Raw genomic sequence first — 18,577 nt, 5'->3', positions numbered from 1 at the left:
AGTGAGGGGGGAAGGGTGTGTTAGTAATGGGGTCTAACAGCCCGATAGCTAGCAATATACCCTGTCAGGTCGATCTCCACGCTGTTCCCCCTTGAAAACCATCGTGGTTGATTCTTGTGGACTCGTCACGGTGGGCTAACTGACCTGCTTTCATCCTCACCTGTCGTCTATCACTGGTGCCCCGCCAGTGTATACCGATAGCGTAGGGTCACTATTTCATTTACACAAAAAAAGTAACATCAGTGATAAGAAAGTTAAGGAGTAACCGTCTATCCTGGTATGGGCACGTGATGAGCAGGGGTAAGGAGCATGTTTTAAGAAGGGTATTAAGAATGTGGATAGCTATAAGGTCAGATGAAGACCTAAAAAGCCATGGACGGACTGTGTGAAAGATAAAACGGCCAGAATGGGAGTGGACGCGGTAACGACTGCGAACAGAGGAGAATAGAAGAGAAAAACGTATTACGCCGACCGCAAATAATAATCGGGTTAAGGGTAGAGAGTTGATGGCGGAGTTAATTAAAAGCTATATTAAAATGTCCCATAACTGACATTTTAATTTTGGTATCAAACGAACCAAGGTTTTTTGATGTGATTTTAATATTTTTTTTTTATTGCACCTGAATATTCTGTTATTGACAGATTTGTAAATAGATAGATAGATACTCTTTATTATTTCCTCTATAAGGTTACAATAGTAAATTTATTATAAATATAAAACAATTACAAGCAAATATTACACTGAGAAAACAATGGGCGGCCTTATCGCTAAGAGCGATCTCTTGCAGGCAACCTTTGGATTTATACGACTAATCAGTAAATATATCCTTTCAGATAAAAACAATAGTAATTTCCCAAATCGATTTAGAATTACTGTAGTTATAGAGGAAACAAAACATAAAAAAATATAACCGAATCGAGAACCTACTTCTTTTTGAAGTCTCATTTTTTTTTTATACAACTTAGAATGGCAAACAAGCTGACGGCCCACCTGATGGAAAGTGGTAACCGTCGCCTATAGACATGAGCAGTACAATGGACATAACAGAGTATACTGTTTCGCCCATGATACCCCCCATGCGTTGCCATTCCTGAGGACTCGGGTGTTATTCCTCTGTACCCAGTAAATTCACGCCATGTCCCACAAATTCAAATATATACAATAGATGAACTGATAAATTCAATCACAACTTAAATCTATGTTGGACTAAAACTAATTTTGGACGCTATGGGGAGTTTTTATGTTGTATGACTACATTATATTGACAGCTAAACATATACGGGGTGAATAGATCTTCCGTATTATAAATAGTTGCTTAAAAATCTCATGCAATTTTTTTTTATACCACTGAGGTGCCAAACAAGCATACGGCCCACCTGATGGTAAGTGGTTACCGTAGCTAGTTTACATGTGTAAGTATATTTGTTATTTATATATATTTATTCGTTTATATATGTAATTTTAGTATGTATGTATATCAATAATTACTAGTACCGCATTCGAGTATTCTGACACTTCCCTATTGTTGACTGGGAGAGAATGCTTTTAGCATTAAGTCCGCCATGTACACATATTTGTACTAATGAATAAATAAATAAATAAATGACATGTTTATATCTGCTAATACATGTATTTGTTTTGTCCGCAGAGATTGCCGCGTGGTAAGGGATCCGCAGACGTTGAAATCCAAAGGATATGGATTCGTTTCCTTCTTAAAAAAATCCGTAAGTGGCACTTTATTATAATGTTTATTCTATCAATGTACAACCCGCCTCAAGGTAAAGTACCATCCCGACCAACTGGACGAGGGGCGTAACTGTAGACACTCCTCCACGCTGACCAAAGCATTGAACCAACCCCCAACAGCAGTATTTCCAGATACGACATTTAAACCTTCAAGAAAAGAGCATTATCCCCCTGTGTTGTAAAAAAAAGGCCTTTTACCTTTTTTTTACAACACAGAGGGCACACAAGCATACGGCTCACCTGATGGTAAGTGACTACCGCCGCCCATGATCACTCACAACACTAAAGGCATTGCAGGTGTGCTGCCGGCCTTTTAAAAGGGAATATACTCTCTTCTTGAAGTGTGCAGCACACCTGCAATATCTCTGGTATTGTGGGTGTCTATGGGTGGCAGTAGTCACTTACCATCAGGTGAGCCGCATGCTCGTTTTGCCTCTGTGTTAAAATAAATATAATCTGCTATAGATTATATATTTCATTTGCTAACAATTTTCATTTGAAATAATAATAATAATTCTTTATTTAATAACAATTCACACCTAGTTACATCTACTAGCCACCGAACTAGGCTGAGCCTGTATCTCAGTGGTTAATTAAAAACTTCCTTTGACTTAACATAAGACGGTACAATCTAAGAACATAAATACACTCATTTGCAATGTTCAATTTACTTAAAATGTATATAAATTTACAGTTTTAAGTAAATAAATTCGGGAGACTTAATCTAACGGAATTCGAACCTGCACCTCATCAATATTCGAAACAGTTATGTTGTCAGTTATCGTTGAAAGAAATACTATGAAAAAGAATAGAATAGATAATATTTATTGCCAGAAAAACCCATAATTACAATAGAAAATACAGTAATATTATAATATAAGAAGTGTATTGTATTAGGCAAAAGAAATTGGAAAAAATTTCAAATTCGACTGATAGTTCCTGAGATTAGTGTGCTCAAACAAACCAACTCTTACGTTTTATATATATAAAACGGAATTAATTAACCATATTATAATTATATATATATATATATATATGTATTTACATTATTTTCACTGGTACCTTTTCTGCACTGGATTACTCAAATTAAATCATTTTCTTTCTAACAACACTGGGCTGGCTGGAAGAGATCTCTTTCAGGGATAAGTCCTCCCTTGCTAACAAGTTGTTAAACTACTTGTCGAATATATTGTTTAAGTCGAGTATATATTATATATATATATATATATATATATATATATATATATATATATATATATATATATATATATATATATATATCTTAAAATATTAATTAATTCAATAGAAAATCCAACCTTTCCTTCCTTTAAACAATTTAAGATTAACTCCAAACATTTTTTTTTTTTAATAATTCTTTATTTTGAAAGTCATAATAAATTTTATTCGCTAACTAACTTGGATTAAAACATTTCAACATAAAAAAAAGCTATTTAAGACTTATGTCTCCAATATTGTAATTATGTTATAACACATTATGATTTGTTAATCTTTGTCGGATACCCACGGTACAGGCTCGCCTAGTGTGCGGCCCATTGTGTCTTGTGTTTGTAACATTGTGTTTTTTTGTCAAAAAATAAATTTCTATTCTATTCTATTTCTATTCCATAGAAAAAAAATCGACTTCAACTGTAGCAAAATCTGTTGCTCTGAATTCAAAACTGAATTACTGAACCGATTTTGATAGAATTTCTACAGGACCAATCTGTTAGTGTATGTTTTTGATAAAAAAAAAGATTTTTCCAAATCGGTTTACAACTGACGAAGTTGTTAGGTAATAAACATTAAAAAAAACCAAACGAATTAAAAATCTCTTACTTTTTGAAGTCAGTTGTAAATGTACAATTGTAACTTACCAGAGGGAGACTTTGTACAAAAGTCGATTGCTTGAGTACCTCTGTCCCATTCGTGTTTCTACCGTGAAGCAGTTGTGTTTGCATGGCTGTGTTTCGGTTTCAAGGGTGGGATATGGCAGTGAATTTACAGGGTACAGAGGAATAATACCGGAGTCCTCAGGAATGACAACGCATGGGAGACATCATGGGCGAAACAGTATAGCCTGTTATGGCCATGGTACTTCTCATGTCTATAGGCGACGGTTACCACTTACCATCAGGTGGGCCGTCAGCTTGTTTGCCATTCTAAGTTGTATAAAATAAAACTTTATCTAACGAAACTCTCTTTATAGTTAGATAAAAATAAAAATCTTTTCTTTGGAGGGGCGTGCCATCTTGTCGTAGACACACTGTACATTTGTTAATCGTATACTGTGCCAACAGGAAGCGGAATCAGCCATCACATCGATGAATGGCCAATGGCTGGGCTCCAGATCGATCCGCACAAACTGGGCGACGAGGAAACCGCCAGCACCGAAAAACGAACGTAAGTCGTTAATACGATCTTTTTACCTTCACGCCACGTCCCTTGCGGGGTAGACAGAAAGAAACGAGAGCCTGAAGCCTCTATGCTTGCATATATCTCTTGCGTCCTGAAGTTTTACTCACTCACATTCATACAATGAGAAAAAATTAATATTAATGGGTTTTAGTATTTGCTAGCAATAGTCTAGGACATTGCTAGCAACGTACCTTGTCGGGGGGGAAGGGATTGTTAGAAATGGGGAGGTTAGTCCCCATTGCTATTAATGTCCCTATCATGTCGACCTCCACGAGGTTTCCCCTAAAAACTTACGTGACTAATTTATCGTTGAATTCGTCACGATGGGCTTAATTGACCTGCCTTTTCATCCTCGTCTATCATCCCTCGCTAGTACCTCGCCAGTGTATACCGATAGAGCAGATGGGGTTACCATACCATTTACACCCATTAAAAAAATTTACCTTGTTAGGTTAACCTCCACGCGGTTCCCTCTAGAAACCATAATGAGTTATTCTTGTCGAGTTCCTCACGATGGTCCAACTGTGCAGACTGCATCTTAACTTTTGTTTTTTTCTTTTCTATATTTGACAATGTAATTTTTTTATTTCATTTTCCTCTACCACAAGCGACCTTTTTCTTGTTTTAGCAAAGAATTACTGTCCATTCTTATGTAGTTTTTATTTATTTTATTTAACACTTATTGCACCAGCATTTTTTTTTAATGGATGATAATGGAATGGCAACCCCGCCTGCGCTATCGGTATACACTGGCGGGGCAACACTGAGGGGTGATATGTGAGGATGAAAAGGCAGGTCAGTTAGCCCATCGTGACGAATTTAACGATAAATTAGTCACGATGGTTTCCAGGGGGAGCGCGCGTAGAGGTCGACCTGATAGAGTATATTGATAGCAATATGGACCTACCTCCCGATTACTAACAATCCCTTCCCCCCTGCACCAACATTACAGGATTTGTTGGCGGTCAACTAGTTCGCCAATTTTAGTAGCAATAAATAAAATAATTCGTAATTCCCGCAAAATTACTATGTTACGTGATTAATTCATTAGAATTAGGTACTTTAGAGACGGAGTGTTCGAGCGAGAACAGCGGCTGGTGTACACTTCGCTGTAAAATTAAAGATTCCTTTTAATCTTGCTTGTCTTTATGAATTCCGAATGGTAGTGAATTTTCACCTTTCTACTTAAGCAAGGTACAGATTGAAAATTAAATATTAATACGCTAAATGATAAGCTAATAAGTTTATAATAAGCACAAGAGTTTCAAAACATCAGAGCGAGACTTTGTACAAAAGTCGATTGCTTTGTGTACCTCTGTCCCGTTCGTGTTTCAACCGTGAAGCAGCTGTGTTTGTATGGCTGTGTTTCGGTTTGAAGGGTGGGATATGGCGTGAATTTACTGGGTACAGAGGAGTAACTTCTGAGTCCTCAGGAATGGTAATGCACGGGGGGTATCATGGGCGAAACAGTATACTCTATTATGTCCATGGTACTGCTCATGTCTATAGGCGACGGTTACCACTTTCCATCAGGTGCATCGTCAGCTTATTTGCCATTCGAAGTTGTATAAAAAAAAAATCTGTAACACGAAACGACTGTACCTATGTATTAGAACGACTTTCGTTGACGACTATTTGAAAGGGTGATTTTTTATGTTTTTTTTATTGTCCATGATACCACCCATGCGTTGCCATTTCTGAGGTCTCAGGTGTTATTATATATATATATATATATATATATATATATATATATATATATATATATATATATATATATATATATATATATATATATATATATATTTACAAGAAATAACTAAGATGATTTCCAGTGGGGACGGCGTGGAGGTCGACCTGTTAATATACATTGCTATGGTGACACTAGACCCCGTTAGTAAAAATTCCTTCTATAAATCTGATTTATCTATCTGCCTATATAAGTACAGCTTATGATCATAAAATAGCGTTATAGAAATTTCCGTTGGCCAGTCATATTTCTCTAGCGACAGTTATTGCCTGGGAATTGGTTAGCGGCCGGATACTTCTCATATATTTCCATAACAAATAACTATTCAGTTATAACGGATCGATATTAATGCAATATTTATATATATATATAATTTTTTTATATACAACTTAGACAGGCAAACAAGCTGACGGCCCACCTGATGTAAACTGGTAACCGTCGCCTATAGACATGAGTAGTACCGTGGACATAACAGAGTATACTGTTTCGCCCATGATACCCCCCATGCGTTGCCATTCATTCATTCAATTAGTACGTGGGGGAAAATGTAACCAAACTGTACTGTTTTTGTTTTTAATGGGTGATAATGGTATGGTAACCCCGTCTGCGCTATCGGTATACAATGGCGGGGCACCAGTGAGAGATGGCAGATGTGGATGATATGCAGCTCAGTTAGCCCATCCTGATGAATTCATTCAGAATTAACCAAGACAGTTTCCAGGGAGCACCACGTGGAGGTCGACCTGACAGGGTATATTGTTAGTAATGGGGCTATTTGACCCCATTACTAATAATCCCTTTCCCGCCAACTGTACTGGTATTTTTGATAGGTGAAAATGGTACGGTAACCCCGCCTGCGCTAACAGGATACGCTGGCGGAGCACCAGTGAAGGGTGATAGATGAGAATGAAAACAGGCCAGTTAGCCCATCATGATGAATTCATCAGGAATTAACCATGATAGTTTCCAGGGGGAACCACGTAGAGGTTGACCTGATAGGGCATATTGCTAGCAATGGGGCTGTCAAACTCCATTGCTAACAATCCCTTTTCCCCCCAAGACAAGTCAGTTAGCCCATCGTGAATTCAGCACGACGGTTTCCAGGGGGACCACATAGAGGCCGACCTGACACATATTGCTAGCAATGGGACTGGTAGTCCGCATTACTAACAATCCCTTCCCCCCTTTTTTATTAGTTTCCCTACTTCCATCCACGGGTTCGAAGTAGCGTGGAAAAAGATAGTTTCAGATAGATAAAATAAATTCGGTAAATAAGTCGAAGTTATTATCAGAGAGTGCTTTTATCTAAAAATGCAGGTACAAATTGAATTAAAAAAAACCTTACTAAAATATACATAGTAGGTACTCTTATATACTTACCAACAAAAGGCACCCAATTCCGTCCGTACATTTATATATATATATATATGTATATACATAGATATATAAAAAGTGGCATTATGCTAGCAAATTGAATCGGTAGGTACTCTCGCGGGAGTGCTAGCGATAATGCTGTATTCGCCAGCTGATACGGTGCATAAGCGGTGGCGACTTTGACTTCTCTTTATTTTAAAACCGCTCCACGGTTACGTATACTAATATTTATTAAAATATGAATAATTGAACTGTATTGTACGACAAGGTTGAAAAATAAATATAAATAAAATAACGATAAAACTGTTACAAAAGTCACTATCTAGATTCAAACCCCTTTTAATGGTCAAAATGATAGGTGAGAGTGAATGCAGGTCAGTCGGCCCACCATGATCAATTCGACAAGAAATAACCATGGTGATTTTCAGGGGAAACCGCCTGGAGGTCGAGCTGAAAGAGTGTATTGCTAGCAACGAGGCTATTAGACCTTATTACTAACAATCCCTTTCCCCCCGCAACATGACTTGTCCCCATCGCTAACAATTTCTTCCCACCCCCTCTCTCTAATAAAATCCTTTTGCACTCAATTCTCTCTGCCAAGTCCCTTAGTAAAGAATATGACATAAGAGGTAATATAGTGATAAAATAGCGGTTTTATTAAATCGCTACCGCTTATACAGTGTACCATCCCCTCTATATGGTATTGGTACGTCTAAAGGAACGATAGCTTAGCGTAACACTCTAATACGAAACGGGGGCTAGGTCTAGAGAGAGATTAAAAAATGAAACGTCGTAAAAAACGCTTTTAAAAGCGATATTCATAGCGAGCTATGGCAACGCAGCAGTTAGCTGTGATTTACCAAAAAATATTGAACATTTTCCAATATTTCCGAGTGATTATTTAAAAAGTGGATTTAACAATGAATTAGAATGGTAATTAAGCAATAATATTCTTAATTAAGACGTCACTGAAAATTTGAATTGTGTTGGTGAAACTGTATTTGTAATGTAAAATATATGCAACTTAGAATGGCAAACAAGCTGACGGCCCACCTCATGGAAAGTGGTAACCGTCGCCTATAGACATGAGGAGTACCATGGACATAACAGAGTATATTGTTTCGCCCATGATACCCCCCATGCGTTGCCATTCCTGAGTACTCAGGTGTTATTCCTCTGTACCCTGTAAATTCACGCCATATCCCACCCTTCAAACCGAAACACAGCCATGCAAACACAACTGCTTCACGGTAGAAATACGAATGGGATAGAGGTGTCCAAGCAAACGACTTTTGTACAAAGTCTCCCTCTGGTACCTACATAATATATATGAAACATTTCCCTCCTTAGCTCAGTAATAGTTTTCCTTAGTTTATAACTAGATGGCCCTGTTTAATAATTCGGATGGTATTTACTTAATTATATATCTATTCCAGTAAACTCCAAACCTTTGACCTTCGACGAGGTCTACAACCAGAGTTCGCCGACCAACTGCACGGTCTACTGCGGAGGTCTGACCACTGGCCTCACCGAGGAGCTGATGCAGAAGACATTCCAACCCTTCGGCACCATACAGGAGATCAGGGTTTTCAAAGACAAGGGATACGCCTTTATCAGGTAAGTTGGTAATACACATTCTATTCTAAAGCGTCCGTGATGACTTCCTTGGTGCAGCAGTGGGAACGTTACTTTGCAATGTACAAGTTCGATTCACGATCGGGAAAGTTTAGGAAACAAACTTGACTGAATTGGCTCGAGATTGGGTGTTCTGAGTTGAGCCCAGATATCCGTCGCCAGCTCTCTCATAATATTGTACTTTGCTTTGCATAAATGAGGTCTGATTAAGTTGATTGAATGAGAACTTGACTCTACTGACTCGAGACTAGATGTTTTGGATTATGCCCTCAAATATGAAACACCTGGATTCTTATAACACACGGTGCCCTAGCTTGAAGAGCACGCGAAGTCAAATTTACTTAAAATAAAAAAAAAAATATACTTCTTATTATAAAGATAGCGATATATCTAGGTAGATACTCTTTATTGTTTCCTCCAAAAGATTACAATAGTAAACTTATAATAGATACAAACAATTACAAGAAATGATCACAGTGAGAAAACAATGGGCGACCTTATCGCTAAGAGCGATCTCTTCCAGACAAGATCACAGACACAGTTACATAAACTGTTAACTGTCCACTGCTGTACATAGGCCTTTATCTTAGGTTTTGCCAGTAGTTGCCACGCTGGGCAGGCGGGTTAGCAACCACAGTTAGGCTTTGGTGATAATTAAAAATTAAAGAAGGGCATTACTGCCCATACCTCCTACTATTAAATTCCCCTAATCGCCTCTTACGACACCCACGGGAAAGGAAGGGGTAGCCCATTCTACACCGGGACCACATCTCAAAACTCCGTCAACTATACCCCATTTGAAAAATTCTTTTTTCAATCTGAAACGACATACTTACAGATTGGTTAGGCATAGAAATTTTATCAAAATCGGTACAGAAGTTTAGTTTATAAATCGAAATAACTGGTTTTGCCGCAAATGAAGTTTTTTTATTTATTTATGAAAGACAGAATTTAATCAAAGAAGCAAGCGATCCATACAGTAGCACACAAAACAAGAACAAAAGAAACAAAAACAAAACAAACAAATAATATACAAATAGAAAGCAATTAAATTAAATTCGGTTCAATCACTGTCTAAATTAAAATAAAAAATATGGGATACAGTCTTAAGTGATTAATATTAATGTGAACGTCATTAATTCCAGATTCTCGACGAAAGAGAGCGCCACCCACGCAATTGTGGCGGTACACAATACGGACGTCAACGGGCAACCGGTGAAGTGCTCGTGGGGCAAAGAATCCGGGGATCCTAACAACGCACAAGCCCAAGGACAGGTGAGGGCCAAAACAATTGATTCCAGTATGATCTAAGGTCATACATATCGCTTGACCGGCATTTTTGTCTAATTTCCTTTTATATTCAACTTAGAATGGTAAACAAGATGGCTGCTTACCTGATGGAGAGTAGTAACCGTCGTCTATAGGGAGAAAGGGCTTGTTAGTAATGAGGTCTAATAGTCCCATTGCGGGGGGAATATGATTGTTAGTAATGAAGACTGAGAATCCCATTGCTAGCAATATACCCAACCAGTTCGACCTCCTCGCGGTTCCCCCTGGAAACCATCATGGTTAATTCTAGTGGTTTTCGCCACGATAGGCTGCTTTCCTCCTCACTTATCATTTCTCACTGGTGCCCCGCCAACGTATACCGTTAGCACAGGCAGGGTAACCATTCCATTGTCATCCATTAAAAAAGATACCCTGTATTAAAAAAAAAACTGATAGCCCCCACACAGTCCAGACCACCTAATGGATAATACGGCCCTGTGCCCTCCTGTGTCAACTCAATTTACTGCATAATTAATAAATCGATATCTCTAAACTGTGCTATTATAAACTCACTAACAAGTTATCAGGTAGTTAAGCAAATTGTTATTCGTGAATGTAGTTTGATGGGATTGATGCACGAATCAAGCTTTATTATCCAATTATTTATTCTTGCGATCCAGAGACGGACTAAGGCCGTTAGAGGGCCGGGACGGCAAAGTTCAATGAGACCCTCAGTTTAAAAAGTTGATATAATTTTACAAGCTTTTAATTCAGTTTATATTTGTATCAGCATCATCGTGATATCAGACGTTAACAATCCACTGCCGAACATATGTTAACCCCATAAAATTGACGGAGGGGGGGATTGGGAGCAATGGAGTTTGACAGCCCCTTTGCTAGCAGCCTATTAGGTCGACCTCCACGTGATTTCCCCTGAAAACAATCGTGAACAATTACTGTTGAATTCATCACGATGGGCTAAGTGACCTGCTTTATCCTCACCTATCATCCTTCACTGGTGCCCCGCCTGTATATACCGTTAGCGCATGTGGGGTTACTATTCCATTATCACCCAAAAAAATCATAAGAGTATTTTTACCAGTAATTGCTACGCTGGACAGGCGGATTGGCAACCGCAGTTACGCTTTAGTTTTAAGAGGGACCCATTCCTCGATCATTAAATCCCCTTAGTTGTTTCTAACGACACCCACGGGAAAGGAATAGGTCACCCCTATTCTGTACCGAGACCACACTGCGATTTCATATATGAGTGTTAATATTTATTAAAATAAAATCCTGGAAGTGAAATTTAAATTAGATTTAAATAAACATACATAAAATAATATGGATAAAAAAAAGGAGGAAATTTCTTAACGTAGCCAACCCTAATCCACTGTCATTGGGGGGAAAAGGATTGTTAGCAATGGAGTTTGACAGCCCCATTGCTAGCAATATACCTTATTAGGTCGACCTCCACGTGGTTCCCCCTGGAAACCATCGTGAACAATTCTTGTTGAATTCGTCGCGATGAGCTAACTGACCTGCTTCATCCTCACCTATCATTCTTCATTAGTACCCCGCCGGTGTATACCGATAGCGCGGGTGGGGTTACCATTCCATTATCATCCATTTAAAAAAAATCCACTGTCATTAAGTAAGGAACTAAGGACTTATTAAGTTTATTTCAGTAAAAAATATTATTTATTATAATTATATTTAAATAAACATATATAGAATATGGATAAGAAAAATGGAAGCATTTTGAGGCTCCCAGAACTACAAGCTGGGATGGACTGCCCCTTCCGCCCTCCCCTTAGTACGCCACTGTTAAAATGGAGGTTTCTCTATTCGAAGAACTTTTTTAAAGGTTTTTTTTATCTTCCCAATTTCAGAACAATTTTGTTTTTTAGAATAGTTTATTTATTTTTATCTTAATTATTTTTGCAATGAATTGGATTCATTTTATCACCTCATGCTATAGATTTAAGAGCTTAGGGTAATGGAAAAGAGACAAATTATAAGAACTGTTGAGGACAGAAGGGAAAAAATGTTTGGACACTTGATACGACACGACGAACTTACGAACATTATAATAGAAGGTAAGATAGAAGGAAGGAGGGGAAGAGGGAGACCGAGACATAGTTACATCAGGCAGATCAAGGAAGGAGTTGGTGTCGTGTCGTATCAAGGGGTGAAGGGACTCGCTGAAAATCGTAGTGAGTGGCAAGAGCTCCACCAACAAGAGCACAGCTCTTAAATAGAATAGAGATGCTATAGATTATTACCTCATTAAACGAGGGGGGGGGGAAAGATTGTTAGTAATGGAGACTGAGAATCCCATTGCTAGCAATATACCCAACCAGGTCGACCTTGCGGTTCCCCCTGGGAAACTATCATGGTTAATTCCTGATGAATTCATCATGATGGGCTAACTGGCCTGTTTTCATTCTCTCATTCTATCACCCTTCACTGGTGCTCCACCAGCGTATCCCGTTAGCGCAGGCGGGGCTACCATACCATTTTCACCCATCAAAAAAAAAACCTCATTAAACAAGGTATCTTGACGACCCCAGACGATCGGTGTGCACACTACTTTGTACGGATTCCATAAAATAGGAAAACCATTGAAACAGACTGCCTCTAAATGGCGTATCAAAATAAAACATTTATACAATTATCAGACCAGGTTTTTGAGTTAAACCTTCAGGAATTACCATCATCATCATTATGTTATCTGTCCACTGCTGAACATGGGTATCCCCCTATGGGGGGGGGGGGGGGGGGGTTCTACCAATAGATACCATGCTTCGTTTACTGCTGGGCCCGTTCTATGCCGGGACTGCACGCAGAGAACATTGCCAAAGTGAAATCACTTTTTTTTAACACCTAATTAACATTTTTTTTTTAATTTTTCAGCTCGGGGGTACAGCTTACAGCCCCTTCGGAGCGGCGTACACGGCCGGTGGGGTACCCCCCACGTCGTACTGGTACAACACGTACCCCCAACAGCTGGGGGGATTCCTGCAAGGCGTCCAAGGGGTACAAGGGTACTCCTACGCTGGACAGTTCGCGGGATACCAGCAACAGTACATGGGGTATGGTTTTAATGTTAAATCTTATAGATAAGAATGACTCCATGGAAATGCTTCGAGAGAAACGTGTCAAGTTTTTCATACAATTTTGCGTGATAAATAGTTACGAGTGATTCCTTTGTAACTTCTATATTCCACGTGGAGGTCGACCTAATAGGCTATTGCTAGCAATGGAGCTGTCAAACTCCATTGCTAACAATTCCTTTCCCTCCAAAAAAAACATTTATTTCATTTACAAATTTGTTTTGCTAGACCAATGCAGTCATTCACTCTCTCTATTTAACGTTAACACACGCACACAGGGGGAAAAGGATTGTTAGCATTGTCGACTACCAGTCACGTTACTAGCAATACAATATATGTTGTCAGGTCGACCTCCACGCGGTCCTCCGTGGAAACCATCGTGTTGAATTCCAAATGTATTCATCTCGATGGGCTAACTGATCTGCCTTTTCATTCTCACTTATCATCCTTCACTGGTGCCCCGCTAGCGTATACTGTTAGTGCAGGCGGGGCTACCATTCCATTATCATATATTAAAAAAAAAACACACACGCACACACGCTTTGATTTGTTAATAATGGTGTGTCAGGTCGACCTCCACGCGGTTCCCCTTTGGAAACCTACGTGGTTAATTGTTAATTTCGTCACGAAGAGCCAACTGATCTGCTTTCATTCTCACCTATCATCCTTCACTGGTGATCCGCCAGCGTATACCGTTAGCGCAGGCGGGGTTACCATTCCATTCTCGCCCATTAAAAAAAAGTTATACTTTATTACTAATATAATAGATATTTAAACTGAAAAATGCATAATTGAATTATCATTTGCAGGATGGGGGGAGTGCAGCTCCCGTGGGCCCTGGGCGGGGGCGTGGGGGGCGTCGGCTCGGTGGGGGGGGTCGCCGCCATGTCCCAGCCGCCGCAGGTGCTGCACTACCCCGTACAACACTTCCAAGTCCAGCCCGTAAGTTGACACTCAATGACTCCCTCCATTTTTGACCGACTTCGAAAAGGAAGTTCTCACTTGGCTTGTATTTTTTCATGTTTGTTTACTGCCGAAGCTACCGTCAGTTTTAAACCGATTTGGAGGATTCTTTTTTTATCTGAAAGGATATATTATACTTACAGATTAGTCCAATAAAAATTTTATCAAAATCGGTTCAGTCATTTAGTTTTAAAATCAAAACTAGTTTTGCGACAAGTGAACGGTTTAATACGTAAGGTACTTTATATACAGAAGCACGCAAGCAACGCTGCGGACAGGAGTTTGTATGTATTTTTTTTTATTCCAGATCGGTGAAGATGAGTGGTTGGCCCCGAGTCTACTTGTGTGAGGCCAACGCGCCCCACCACCCGAGCCCCCCTGCTGCTGTCTCCACAAAGAGTGGGTGTGAACTCGTTTCTATGCACATTCACAGTTCATTTAAGTGCGTAATTTTACATTTAAATTATATGAACATTCACATTTCATTTATTTGTATAATTTCTCATTTATTTTTACATATAATTTTACATTTATTCCTGCAATCGAGTGAGTTTTACGCCAAAGATTTTTTTTTTTATTTCGTTATAAATGTATTTTTATTTTTAGTGTGGTTTTTCTAATACCAAAGATTATGAAGCGGCAAATATGGTTCGTGTGTGGATAGTGCTAAATATTATGAAATAATATTAACGGCTGAAAGCCAGTAAACGTTATAGTTAAGTTACATTTACCGTCATAATACGGGTGGGATATACATATATACTATCGAAAAAGCGAAATGTGAGTCAGTCTTGTCGAAATATTTTAGTTTCTACTGCTGCTTATGACTACATGGGAAATGCGTTGAAAATTAATTATAAACAAATAATTTTAGAAAATATATGGATATTTAAATATAAGGTTATTGATATATAAGATATAGTTTTAAGCGATGGTAATATCATTTGTCACGCGGGCCAATATACGGTTGCGAAAATTGTTTTTTTTATTTTGTTTTTGTGGAAAATCTAAGCGGTAACTGACGAATGAGGTCATAATGTACCAAAACATCTGATAGCACAAGTATAGTCTAAGATTAGTGGAAAAAATGTAGATTTTTGGAAACATGTTTAGTAGGGTCGTAGTAAAAAAATTAGGCAAGGTTCCGATCAGTGAGTGAGACGTTTTTTAAGACATTTTTTATCCGCTGAGATTGCTAGGGACGTAAGGACGAGATAAATAGTTAAAAGAAAAAAAAAATAAAAATAAATAAATACGAATAGTCGAAAATGGGGGTTTCTAGTCATCTCCCTTCGGACGTGCATTATTTTCATTCTGAAACCGAGACAATGCCAAATTCTGAACCATAAAATAACGAAATCATGATAAACTTATTAACTACTGTTATAAAAATGGTTGTGTCTAAATATTAATAGATACACTTTAATGACTTTGAGAAGAAATAAAAAATACCGAAATGTAGTGAAAATATTAGATTTATTTATTGAATAGGTCGATAAGTGAAAAGAAAAAATATTTATTGCATAGATTGTAAGATGCATTTAATCGTTTACTGTAGCTAGATAAAATGGGAATGTGTGGGAATAAGATAAAAAAAACATTTCTTTCGTTTATCTCTCAAAATCGACGCGTTCGTCTTTCTTCTGAAAACTTTCGGCTGATTCTATGTGACGACTTTTATCATTTTTTTTTTATTTTTTTTCTTTTATTGTTTTTAAAATAAAAAATCTCCATCGTGTGTTTTTATTTTTTTGTTTTGTTTCGTGTGAGTCCCTCTACAGGGGTGTGTTAGTGTTCTAAAAGAATATAAATTAAATGAGAAGTAGTTTTACTACATTGTCTTTTTTGAAACATTTTGATGCGGCGATGTTGCGTCGCCCTAATTCTATATGATATTTTGTAAAACATGTATTTTATACATTATATTGAAATATTTATCGGTTGACTGTCGTAGTTTTTTTTTTTTTTTCACTATTTAGCGTTATTGTTTTGAGCATGTAGTGGAAACTTGAGAGACATATCGTTAGTACTTACAATAAGATATTTATATATTAAAAATTATTATATTATATAATTAATTTCTATTAAGGAACGAATTGTTCAGTCAATTTTGTCATTCAGTCAATCGGGAAAGTGAAAGAGTGTATCGTGTTTTGAGTAATCGACAAGAAAAAAAAATGGCTCGATTCACTGATTGTGACATTTTTTGACAATTCTACATATAATTGTTGAATTGAAATGTGTCAATTTAATGTCTAAAATGATTTTAGATGAATACACACATTTTTATATCATAATCGAGCCGTGAGCAGATGAAATTCAATTACATATATTAGTATAATAAGTGCATTATATGAACTGTGAATAATGAATGTGGACAGTTCATATATTTATTAATGATGAGAAATGATGTTAATTATGATTATAGTGTGTTGATTTGTTTTTTGTTGTTATTCAAAACACGCGAGAATACACTGTGAGGTTGAACCTCGACGAGAAAAATATACTATATCACAAGAATAAAAAAATAAAAAGTATGACAAAAAACCATTAGATAGACAAATTTAGTTTTAGTCGACATATAATGATGCTAGTCATTAGTGAAATGAATTAATTTATGCCTATAATTGCTTGAATTAGTGAATAAAAATAAACATTACATATATATCCGAGTAGTGGTAAGCTAACTTAATGATAATTTAAATTGCCGACCGTCTTGTGCATTGGTGTGGATGTACTACCATCCCGTTGTCCAAAACGGACGTGTCGTTGCCTTTTTCCTGTTGCTATATACTTCCTTCTACTATACATATAGATGAATGCTATCTAACATAAGGTTGAATAGACAGACGGCTTCGTTGTCTCCATTAAACGTTAAGCTAGATTAAGATATAATATATTAACAATCAGACAAGGAGACTCCATTATAAAATGGAGTGTTGAAGTGTTAGCTAGGTGAAATTGCAAGATATATTAAAGTATATTATATATACAAAATTTATTGTGCAAAAATAACATTAACATTATATCGTTTAGATAGGCTATTGAAATTTTAAGTGTTGTTCTAATTTTGTGTCATTTTATATGTACAATTCTTACAGTTTGTTCTCATTCATTTTGTTGGTCCATTCCATTGTATTAAGATATGATATTGTATAATTTTAAGTCCCAATGTATAACACCAAATATATTATAATGTTCGATTCGACATTATAATAGTAAAACTTAGAATTGGCTATAAATGAGACATGAAAAAAAAAATCCTTCGAAAACTTGAAAATGCCTTATAGTGAATCTGTCGTTGGTTACGTTTTATTTTTTATCATAAATATTGTCACAACGTGTTAAAAATTGTATTTTTCAACGCAATATTACATTTTGTTTATTATATTATTTAATATTTTAAGTTCATTTAAAATTAAATTTAAAAAAATATTTTTTCATATATATGTATAAATAAATGAAACAGCTAATTCGTTTACATATAATTAAATAATCATTTATTATTATATATAAATAAATTATTATCATTAATATGTTGAATGTACCATTTTTGACACATCCAGTGCCAAACATTAATTTCTTTTGGTATTCATATCAAGTCCGTCTCCCCAGTAAAGAGTAACACCAAATTCAGACTTAATGAATTATTCCTCTAAGGATAAAACAGTTTTGCAACCTTCAATGTGTTTTTGGTGCTTCGGATGGCACACTGGACCAATGGTCCCCGCTGTGATCGGTCAAAAAAATCTTAATACAAAATCGTTAGTGAAGGGAATGTTTGGTCTCGTTTTCTTCATTAGTATACCTGTATAAAGCCAGGGGAAGTAGCTAGTTAAGTATAAAACTAGTTTAATGAATTAAAAAAGTATCTAGTGCAGAGACAACAACTATTTTTTTTTTACATTTATATTTTTGGCAACGAACTTAGTCGTGCCCTCTATGTCTCTGGGTCGGAGATTCATTTAATTCTTAACAATATGAAAGGCTTACGGTGTGAAAATTGTATTGTGGAAGTTGTAGGCGTTAATTTTAAACAATATTATAGAGAAATAGTTGATCCTATCAGATCATTTAACAATGTAATTAATCATAGTAGTTGTTCTCGAGTATGACTGACAAGAATGAAAGCTAATTTAAAAGCTAAAGCAACGAGTGAAACGTAATAAAAAAGTTAAAACGAAGAAAAAATATCGAACAAATAGTGTTAAGGTTATATTTCTTTAAATATTATTATTTTTAAATGTAAAAGTTATTATTAGAAAAAAAAACTTTTCTGCTATCATGGAATTATTTACAAAAGCGGAATAG

At 36.8% G+C, this 18,577-nt stretch overlaps 1 protein-coding gene across 2 annotated transcripts in view; it reads left to right on the top strand.

The window, feature by feature from the left end:
• The window catches only part of LOC128200106 (cytotoxic granule associated RNA binding protein TIA1), a 187,182-nt gene extending 170,991 nt beyond the window's left edge, over nt 1–16,191 (top strand). For both annotated transcript variants that reach the window (XM_052892334.1, XM_052892333.1), the window contains exons 4-10: nt 1,650–1,725; nt 4,045–4,147; nt 8,720–8,900; nt 10,064–10,193; nt 13,104–13,282; nt 14,113–14,245; nt 14,574–16,191. In XM_052892334.1, coding sequence (XP_052748294.1) covers nt 1,650–1,725; nt 4,045–4,147; nt 8,720–8,900; nt 10,064–10,193; nt 13,104–13,282; nt 14,113–14,245; nt 14,574–14,615 — 844 coding nt within the window. In that variant the 3' untranslated portion in view covers nt 14,616–16,191. The remainder of the gene's footprint in view (nt 1–1,649; nt 1,726–4,044; nt 4,148–8,719; nt 8,901–10,063; nt 10,194–13,103; nt 13,283–14,112; nt 14,246–14,573) is intronic.
• Nucleotides 16,192–18,577: the final 2,386 nt, after the last annotated feature.

This window comes from Galleria mellonella, unplaced genomic scaffold, assembly GCF_026898425.1.
Source record: "Galleria mellonella isolate WM207_F2 unplaced genomic scaffold, CSIRO_AGI_GalMel_v1 utg158, whole genome shotgun sequence".
Classification (NCBI taxonomy): domain Eukaryota; kingdom Metazoa; phylum Arthropoda; class Insecta; order Lepidoptera; family Pyralidae; genus Galleria; species Galleria mellonella.
The sequence above is the reverse complement of the archived record's forward strand: the minus strand, read 5'-3'. Positions and strand labels throughout refer to the sequence as shown.